Source organism: Xenopus tropicalis, chromosome 7 (assembly GCF_000004195.4).
Source record: "Xenopus tropicalis strain Nigerian chromosome 7, UCB_Xtro_10.0, whole genome shotgun sequence".
NCBI lineage: Eukaryota > Metazoa > Chordata > Amphibia > Anura > Pipidae > Xenopus > Xenopus tropicalis.
Window position 1 is genome coordinate 123,270,202 of NC_030683.2, and position 10,768 is coordinate 123,280,969.

General features: G+C 42.4%; 1 protein-coding gene across 1 annotated transcript; it reads right to left on the reverse strand.

Moving 5' to 3' along the window:
• LOC116412395 (B-cell receptor CD22-like) lies at nt 1–10,536 on the reverse strand. Its single transcript, XM_031906570.1, has 6 exons — nt 10,509–10,536; nt 9,020–9,292; nt 6,021–6,287; nt 5,141–5,243; nt 560–623; nt 1–18 (listed from the first exon to the last, which is right to left on the reverse strand). The coding sequence occupies exons 1-6, from the start codon at nt 10,534–10,536 to the stop codon at nt 1–3; spliced, it is 753 nt and encodes a 250-aa protein (XP_031762430.1).
• Nucleotides 10,537–10,768: the final 232 nt, after the last annotated feature.

Below are 10,768 nucleotides of genomic sequence, written 5' to 3' on the forward strand. Positions count from 1 at the left end.
CTAAATGAGACTCTCGGCCTGGGGGTGGGCGAAAAAGACATGTTTCATAAATGCCAGTTATGGCAGTGCTATGTAAACAGAATAAAAACCACTAGAAGACAAGTGTTTCTTTTCTTTGGTCTTCTCCATAGGGTTCTGCATTTGAGGGGCTTCTTTACTCGGCACGCGATTCACCACAGCATACTCAACCTCCATTGGCTCCTTCATTGTGTTTATAGAAACAGAAAATAAAAATATATCAATCTGTAAAATTAATTATTGGAAATGGAATCTGTCCCACTGGGATTACCCATTTCTGTTTGGGGAGGCTTCTAATAGAAGGGTTTCCATGGAAGAACTTATATTATATACTGGATGAATACAATAAAGCCGTTGGTGTCAATTTCCAAAATTTAAGGCTCCATAAATCCTCATTATTCTCTACTTATGGTGCCCACATTAAGGTTGGCAGGGTTCAAATGATACCTGTGAATTGCTACTCTGTGGCTTGTCTCTATATCCATTATCACAGGTCATTGCTGCTCCATGAAGCTTTACATGTTCCATCCATAATACCTACCTTTGGCTCGGTGTAAAGATCTTCTAACTCAATCTCACCCATCTGGGTCGCTGCTGTGCCGTTCCTGTGACATAGACAATGTAAGACTGGTAGTGGGCATTGTGGTAAGACAAGCAGATAGCATGTTCTGAAGGAGTCTTCACATTTCATCATATATATATTAATGTGCAGTCCTGTGCTCCACCAAGGACTCCTATAGGAACGTACTAACTGAGCTTCCATTCTCAGGTCAGGGTGAACAGTCTGCATAGATAGAATGGATAAAGCTTCCCAATATAAGAGATGCCACCCCCTCCTGGTGAAGTCTGAGCTTGGCATCTTAAAGGGGTTGTTCACCTTTATTTACACTTTCCTAAGTATTAAATAATATATTTGGAACCGTAATTGTAATATTTATGCATTAAATATTTTCACCTGCAAGATAACTAACTTGTGATTCAGTCATAGCAAGGTCCCAGCATCTCCTGCTCATGTACGTGGTGACCAACCCCTTTTATGTATGTATGTATAATTTTGTTTATGAAAGGCTACAAGGGTACGCAGCGCTGTACAATCTTACAATATACACAATTACACACAGGGAGGGCAAGTGTTATAATAAATACAATAAATAAGTATAAATACACAGGGAGTAAGTGCCATGTGGTATGAGACACAGTAGGAAGGAGGTCCCTGCCCCGTAGAGCTTACAGTCTAAGTGGTTGGGTAACATACAGGCACAAACTGGAAGGTAAGAGGCACCAGGTATGGTCCCTGCCCCGTAGAGCTTACAATCTAAGTGGTTGGGTAACATACAGGCACAAACTGGAAGGTAAGAGGCACCAGGTATGGTCCCTGCCCCGTAGAGCTTACAATCTAAGTGGTTGGGTAACATACAGGCACAAACTGGAAGGTAAGAGGCACCAGGTATGGTCCCTGCCCCGTAGAGCTTACAGTCTAAGTGGGTGGGTAACATACAGGCACAAACTGGAAGGTAAGAGGCACCAGGTATGGTCCCTGCCCCGTAAAGCTTACAATCTAAGTGGGTGGGTAACATACAGGCACAAACTGGAAGGTAAGAGGCACCAGGTATGGTCCCTGCCCCGTAGAGCTTACAATCTAAGTGGTTGGGTAACATACAGGCACAAACTGGAAGGTAAGAGGCACCAGGTATGGTCCCTGCCCCGTAGAGCTTACAGTCTAAGTGGGTGGGTAACATACAGGCACAAACTGGAAGGTAAGAGGCACCAGGTATGGTCCCTGCCCCGTAAAGCTTACAATCTAAGTGGGTGGGTAACATACAGGCACAAACTGGAAGGTAAGAGGCACCAGGTATGGTCCCTGCCCCGTAGAGCTTACAATCTAAGTGGGTGGGTAACATACAGGCACAAACTGGAAGGTAAGAGGCACCAGGTATGGTCCCTGCCCCGTAGAGCTTACAATCTAAGTGGTTGGGTAACATACAGGCACAAACTGGAAGGTAAGAGGCACCAGGTATGGTCCCTGCCCCGTAGAGCTTACAGTCTAAGTGGTTGGGTAACATACAGGCACAAACTGGAAGGTAAGAGGCACCAGGTATGGTCCCTGCCCGTATCTAAACAATTCAATACAAAAACTGCCTTTTACACAGAATAACACTTTAAAAGCAAATTGTATCTGCTTCTTCATTTAGGTGCTCCCATATTTACCCTGCAATGGCTGAGACGTTGCAGTAATAGTTCTCTGGTCCTTCGTTTGGTCCGCGCCCCTGTTGGTTTGTTGGAAAGTGTTTGAATTAGAAGTCAATTCAGTTCAGTACAGGTATGGGATCCGTTATCTGGAGACCCGTTATCAAAGAAAGCTCTGAATTATGAAAAGCCTGTCTCCATAGACTCCATTTTAATCAAATCAGATTTTTTTTAATTGATTTCCTTTTTTCTCTGTAAAAATAAAATATTATCTTGTACTTGATCCCAACTAAGATATAATTACCCCTTATTGGGTTTATTTAATGGTTAAATGATTCCCTTTTCTCTGTAATAATAAAACAGTACCTGTACTTGATCCCAACTAAGATATAATTACCCCTTATTGGGGGCAGAACAGCCCTATTGGGTTTATTTAATGGTTAAATGATTCCCTTTTCTCTGTAATAATAAAACAGTACCTGTACTTGATCCCAACTAAGATATAATTACCCCTTATTGGGGGCAGAACAGCCCTATTGGGTTTATTTAATGGTTAAATGATTCCCTTTTCTCTGTAATAATAAAACAGTACCTGTACTTGATCCCAACTAAGATATAATTACCCCTTATTGGGGGCAGAACAGCCCTATTGGGTTTATTTAATGGTTAAATGATTCCCTTTTCTCTGTAATAATAAAACAGTACCTGTACTTGATCCCAACTAAGATATAATTAATCCTTATTGGGGGCAGAACAGCCTTATTGGGTTTATTTAATGGTTAAATGATTCCCTTTTCTCTGTAATAATAAAACAGTACCTGTACTTGATCCCAACTAAGATATAATTATCCCTTATTGGGGGCAGAACAGCCCTATTGGGTTTATTTCATGGTTAAATGATTCCCTTTTCTCTGTAATAATAAAACAGTACCTGTACTTGATCCCAACTAAGATATAATTACCCCTTATTGGGGCAGAACAGCCCTATTGGGTTTATTTAATGGTTAAATGATTCCCTTTTCTCTGTAATAATAAAACAGTACCTGTACTTGATCCCAACTAAGATATAATTACCCCTTATTGGGGGCAGAACAGCCCTATTGGGTTTATTTAATGGTTAAATGATTCCCTTTTCTCTGTAATAATAAAACAGTACCTGTACTTGATCCCAACTAAGATATAATTACCCCTTATTGGGGGCAGAACAGCCCTATTGGGTTTATTTCATGGTTAAATGATTCCCTTTTCTCTGTAATAATAAAACAGTACCTGTACTCAGCCAGTGATCAAGATACCATCAATTGTCTAGTACCAAAATGTTCCACATAGTGAATTTACATCGTTCATATCACTCTACTCTATGGTCCCAACCACATAACATTCTAGTCAACCAACTTAAATATGGGGAAAACATACAGCCACACTGCAGATTGCCCTAGGGCATCATAGATAGAAATTAGATCTTCATCTCGGGTATCAAGATGAGATGACAGGATCAGAATCAACTAAGATTTAATTCAGTTTTCAGTGTAAGGCTGAAGATAGTGGCTAAATGTCCAGATATGGACACTTTATAGCACACACTTTCTGTACACAGGACAATAAAGGATAAGTAAAACTGTTCTGCTCAGGAAGGAGATGGAAATGGGCATCTGAGGCTCTTTCCTGAGCAGAGCAACATCAGAACCCTTCTCTGTTTTCCTTCTCAGGGGATATCTCTTTGTCTGTACAGTTACATGAACTGACCAGCAGGTGGCGCTGTTGTTACAAAAGTTATTATATTAGTTGTTAATAAAAACTATGAAAAAGCTCTGAAAATTGCTTAGGAAAGCAGCTGAGCAAATTGACATTTTTTTTGTATTAAGGTTTAGTTATCCTATAAAGCCATAACGAAAGGTTGTCAAATCAAGTTAAATAATCCTTATTATAGTACTACTGGTGCGCTTATAGGCACATTCATAGACACATCTCATTGTTATGGCCTTACCTGCATGTTGGTCTCTGTTCTCCTGCCTCCTGAGGCCTCTACTTTCTGTGACTTTCTGGATGTTTTTGGGAGAAAAGAGTTTGTGTAAGAAAGATAAGATAGAAAGATAAACCACTCTTCATTTTGATAAATATCACTGTATAATACAGCGATGCAGTGTATATTACATTTTCAACAGGAACTACAAAAATAAAATATGTTACATAGTTCCATAGTAAAGTTGGTTTGAATAAAGACCAAAGTCCATAAAGTTCAACCCTTCCAGTTGTCCCAACTCACACACACATAAACCCATACTGACCAATCTATCCACTCACATATATAAACCATATATACCAACATCAATACGTAGATATTAGTATCACAATAGGCTGTCTATTTACCCAGATTCCTTATTACACTGAACTGTTCCTTTAAGGGCTGGAGCCCAAAACTGCCCCCCATACTCAAGGTGAGGCCTTACCAGGGACCTATAAAGGGGCAAAATTATGTTCTCATCCCTTGAGTCAATGCCCTTTTTTATACAAGACAGCACTTTATTTGCTTTAGTAGCCACAGAATGACACTGCCTGGAATTAGACAACTTGTGATCTACAAAACCCCCAGATCCTTCTCCATTAAGGATACCCCCAACACACTACCATTCAGTAGATAGTTTGCGTTTATATTATTTCTACCAAATCGCATAACTTTGCACTTATCAACATTGAACCTCATTTCCCATCTCTCTGCAAAGCGGCACATCCTGCATGGAACTTATAGTTTTGCACAATTTTGTGTCATCAGCAAAAATAGACACAGTACTGTCTATGCCCACCTCCAGGTCATTAATAAACAAGTTAAACAGCAAAGGACCAAGGACTGACCCCTGCACTCCTGTTGGCCTGTCCATATTATCCATAAATATAAATGTATGTATTATCACTAGCAAAGATTTTAATCACATACCTAAGAAATAAATACAGAGCCAGAACCAATAGTTTGACCAATACAGAACCAGCTCCACCCCCGAGTATAATCCTCATGGGCAGTTTCTCTCCTGTCTGTGCAGCTGCAATAGAAGAAAAGAACAATGTATACAAGTGCGGTAGAAGTCTACAAATGTATTAATACATAATGAAAAACAAAACAAACTGAGGCATAATTATAATGCATTTATTTTTATGTCCTTTGCTAAGTAAAAGCTACAATAAAATGACTTTTGATATCCAGAGAAGGGTTCTGATGTTGCTCTGCTGAGGAAAGAGATCAGAAACCAAAGATGCCCTTTCCCATCTCCTCCCTGAGCAGAGCAGAACCATGGGGGGGGGGGGGGGGTACAAAATAGATTGCCCTAGAAAACATACATGGAATTTAGATCTTCATCTCATGTATCTGGATCAGATATCAGGATTAGAATTAACTAAGATATAATTCAGTTTTTAGTTTTTCAAGGCTGAAGTTAGTGGCTAGATCTCCTGATATGGACACTTTATAGCACACACTTTCTGTACACAGGACAATAAAGGATAAGTAAAACTGTTCTGCTCAGGAAGGAGATGGAAATGGGCATCTGAGGCTCTTTCCTGAGCAGAGCAACATCAGAACCCTTCTCTGTTTTCCTTCTCAAGGGATATCTCTGTCTGTACAATTACAGGAACTGACCAGCAGGTGGCGCAGTTGGTAGAAAATTCATTATATTGGCAGTTATTGAAAACTTAAATAGCTCTGAAACTGAGAAAAAAAAAATAATGTAAATGCAAAAGTGCTTAGAAAAGCGCATTGCGCAATTTTGCATTTTTCAAGGTGTACTTATCCTTTAATGTAACCTACACAATGTAATACTTACACATGACTGTGACAGCAAAGCCTGGGGAATAGGAAGGTCCCGCTCGGTTCTGCACATTGCAGCTGTAGGTGCCAGAATGGGACTCTGTAATGTTATTTATCTGTAATATTCTGCCAGTCTCCCCAGTCACAGGATTCCCATTTAGATACCAGCTGTAGCTGTACTGAGTTGTTGGTGGGTTATAGTCTGAGAAATGGCATTCAAGCTCCAGGGCTGCTCCTTCCTTCACTTCATCTTTTCCTTCTATTGTGACATTTTGGGCTTTATCTGAAAAAAATAGCGATTAATACAGTTACATCAACTTTCTGTTATTTTTAAGGGCCATCTTCACATTGATACAAAAAGTCGCTCTTGGAAACACAATATTAATATCATGTAACCCCTATTTGGCTATGAAATAGTTAAATCCCAGGCTAGTGTGGTTTAGAGCACGGGGTACAAGCGATTCTCTTAGACTGGATGGGCCTTCGCTATGTGGAAGAGACCATGGGAAGAAAGGGCCTACACCGGTATATCCCAACTCTTGGTAGAGTCTGGGCAGGGTTAATACACCTGTCAGCCAATACCCCTGTGGGGGTAGTCTGGGTAGATATCTGCTTCTTCAGGTTAATAACCTCTAGTACATGAGTCCTCTGGGTGAGTAGCGATCAGGGTTTATTCTAACCTGTCACTATCTCTCCGTGGCCCTACACTGAGGCAACATTGCCGGATAGGAGACTCCCAGAAAACGAACTCTCCTTTGTTGGGGCTATTAAACTGCCCTTGCTTACTAGGTGCTAACTATGTCACTTTCCTAGAAAGCGCTATAACAGACCTGCTGTGCTTTCTAAACCTCATTCACGGGGCCCTGTCCCCGACTTTCTCCATAGGGATGATATCTTCTGGGGTATAATGGCTTCTGGGGCCTAAGGTCTGCTCCCAGGCTCAGTGGAGCTTTGCTTGGAAGACAGAGGCAGCCACAGAGGAAGTCACACCTCCTTGCTAGACACTATGTCAGTCTGCAGGGGGTGTGGACAACCATAATAACCAATAAGGTATAAGACTGTAAGGATGCGTGTCTTTTAGCGCATGCGCCCAAAGGAATGGCGCTCAGACGCTTGCGTGCGCCAAGTCGCGCGCGGAAAATCTCGCGCACGTCAAAAAGGTGCACGCGGAAAATCGCGCGCACAACTAAAGGGCGCGCACGCAAAATCACACGCTGCGGCGTGCGTCTTGACGCCATACGCAATGATGCCTGTAAATAGTCGCCATTTCCAAGCCATCATTGCTTGGTTATTAAGTTTATTCTGGTGCCTGGCACTTCCGTATACCCTGACTCTCTGATTGAACTTCTGCCCGGATTCTCGCTCTTGAACCTGTTCTGCCTGCCCCGACTCTGACCCGTCTGACTACTCCTTCGCCTGATCCCTGGTACTTTGCTATTGGCTCTCCGGCCTCTCTCCACTACCGTGCTTCCTGTCCACATCCTCAGGCAAGCCTCCGGTTAGTGTGAGACGTTTGTGGGCTTGCTCGCTACAACTCGTCCTCCGGCTTGACTCCTCTCCTCGGCCTGTTACCCCTCTGCGGCCTGACAAAGACATAGTGCAAACTAGATACATGGGACTCTGCCCAGTAATAGGAGAAAGAAAGTAGGGGATTAAAGCCATAGGGAGGCTAAACCCTATGGGTCCCTACAATTAATATGGTTCTTATTTATGAAGGTGCTTTAAAAGAAGCGGTGACATTCAGCAAGGTGCATTAACACTATGGGATATCACTGTTGTTACTATACAATGATCATGATATGGCGGAGGAATATAGATGGTAGGTATTACCATTTCTTGTGCTTGCCAATAACCATGTATATACAAGTATCTCCCCTTATATTAGGATGTAGGGAACTCCAGACTGAAGGGTATATCCTTAGTGATATTTTAATTGGAGCTGCCCTTGCAGATTTATTTTTCCTGTCAGGCTAGGGGGGAGCAGATCTAATGAATACATGTTGCAGGGCAGCACTGATTGCATTTTAATTGAAGTGCAATCATTTCAGCCCTGCTGGCTGCATTTTTTAGACGTGTCTCTGATCTGGTCACCCTATGTCAAACACCCCCCTCTGAGCTTTCTCTTGCCCCATGCTCCTTGGGGATATAGGCTCTTGGTATTGTATTTCCTTGTTTCTAAGTGTAACAGACTTATAGATATAAACAGACATGTAAAACTACACAAATAATTTTTAAAGTAGAAGGAAAGGTAAAAAATTAAGTAAGGTCCTCTATCAAAAGAAACACAGGATTTCTTGTCTCATTTTGTGTACACATGTTCTTCTATGTTCTCTCAGAAAAATCCTTCAGGGTAGGGGTATGAGTCTGCTCAGTTTACTCCACTCTCCCTCTCCCCTACCCTTTTCCTCCTCCCCCTCCTATCAGAATTCATTCCCCTTCCCATCAGAATGTGCTCCCCCTCTCATCAGAATTCACTCCCCCTCTCATCAGAATTCACTCCCCCTCCCATCAGAATTCATTCCCCCTCCCAGCAGAATTCACTCCCCCTCCCATCAGAATGTGTAATCTGAGCTACTAGCAGCCAGAGCTGCAGCAGGAAGCTACTGAGACCAAGCTAAAATGGCAGCTACTATCTTAAACAAACAGAGGGAGCTTCTAGGGCTGGTTTCTCAGGTATGGTAAAGCATTCTGCAGAATGCCAAAATGCCTTTCCTTCTCCTTTAAACAGCATTGTATTGTTGCAATAGGACACAGTGCTGTGAAGCTGATTCCAAAATTTTAGTCATCTCTTGTTTGAGAGTTATTTCTATTCCTATACAAATAATTATAATTAGCACATTTGTGTTAGTATGAGATAACAAGCAAGTGATATGGTGACCTAAAGCCAGGTAAGTACTGCAGCCAGCAGAATAGTTTATGCTCTGGTTTTCTAAGTAAATCAGATCATTTCAGCTCATCGGAAAAAACAAGACCATTTTTAATGGATTAAATAGCAAAACTATAGTTACTACTTACACAAAACCTGCAGCTCAGAGAGAGTGGAATTCCCAGTTCCCAGTGGGTTCCTTGCAGTGCAGGAGAATGTCTCTCTGCCCCGCCCCACAGTCACAGTTATGCTCCGCCCCTGCTCCTCCCTCAGCTCTACAGTTCCATCTCTCTTATTGTTGTACCAGGTAAAGGCATTGGCAGCAGGGTTGGCATCACTGGCACAGGTTAAACTCACGGCATCACCTTCTTTCCTTTCCTTCTTCCCATCAGATATAACAACTGCTACATTTTTAGGAGAATCTGGTAAAAAAGAAATTCTATTCATTATCAGGGGTGCCATAGGGGTTGGGGGGGGTGAAAGTGGCTGTACAGCTGTGGGGCGTGGTGTGGCCATTACTAACGTTATAACATATGTCCTAGGTTTAGTCAGAGTACAAGTACTACACAGAGGGTAGTGGAAAAGGTCTAGCCATCTACCATTGGTGATAGGGTACAATGAGCGAAGCTATTTGGTATCATGCATTACTGAGAAACACCAGGGAACCCTACAGGAATTATACTCAATAGTCAGAGAGTCTGTAGACCCACCAGTAGGAGCCCATCCCAGCAGTAATATGTTGACTGGGAATGAGGTTCCCAAGGAATAGGTGAAACACTTGGAAAGGTACAAACATTCAATACCGGGGAATTCCCTACCAGTGATTTGAACTGAAGAAGCCACTCGGATGAGTGGTGAAACGTTTTCAAGAAAAACTCTTAATTCTACTAGATACTGTATATCATGGCAGGTTCATCCAGACAGATGACGAACACAAAAGAGCTAGCAGCAAGATATGAAGGAAGAATGCTTGTATTGAAAGATAACAGGAGTCATTTACTCAACTTGGGATCCAGGCCCGAATGGCAATCTGTAAATTTTGGCAAATGCCAGGGGGGCTGCTGTAAAATGCCATAGACAGTCACTATTTATTGGGCTGGTGGGACCTGTTGAGGCACTAGGGGGGGTGGGGGGGGTGAGCAGACAGTAAGGACAGTGCCCAAATATGAACTGTGCCTCCACAGGCTCCCTAACTTGCATGTCTGAATGACGGGTGGGGAAGGAAACACCTATGCGCTTCCCCTTGCCCCTCTTGGCTAGAGAGCTGAATAACACAGGTAGCACGTAACTCAAGAAGCAGGCTGTCGGTCTCTGTGCTCTATAAAAGAGCCTTCTTCACACTTCGAACACATACATTGTAAGACCCCAGCCTGTGACTATGTGATTTTTGAGTGATGAGATTGGTGGCCAAGCATTCAATCAGGCATCTCAATAAGCCCACCTCTATAAGAGACAGTTCACAAGTTAAATATTATTTAGGGTGAAAACATATATTTGCTTTAGTCTGTTGCTGGGCACCCTTAATTACAGCTTCCATTGAATAATGTATAATGAATATGAATTTATTCTGATAGTCAGTACTTACATGTTATGTTTAAAGCGGCTGAGCGACTTTTTGATCTGAGCCCATTTGGATACGTAGCTTCACATTCAAGTTCAGCCCCATGATCCCGGTAGGAGGGGAGATATTCCATTACAGTCTCAGCTTTCCATACTCCATCCTTAAGGCTCTGCTGCCTGTCAGTGAGTTTATACCCAGCTCTGTTCCACTGTAGAGTAGGGGGGCTGGGGGGGCACGTGTGTTCTACAGAGCAGGAGATGGGGGTACGTTTCCCCTCAGTTAGATCTGTGGGTATCTGTATTGCTGGCTTACGGGGAAGAGCTAAAAGAATAATAAT

Excerpts from the sequence above, each read along its gene's own strand:
- LOC116412395 (XM_031906570.1), bottom strand. The coding sequence starts at position 10,536 with ATGGGGCTGAACTTGAATGTGAAGCTAC. Across the intron at positions 6,288-9,019 it reads CTCTGAGCTGCAGGTTTTGT|ATAAAGCCCAAAATGTCACA; the intron begins GTAAGTAGTAAC and ends TATTTTTTTCAG. Across the intron at positions 5,244-6,020 it reads CTTTGCTGTCACAGTCATGT|CTGCACAGACAGGAGAGAAA; the intron begins GTAAGTATTACA and ends CTTCTATTGCAG.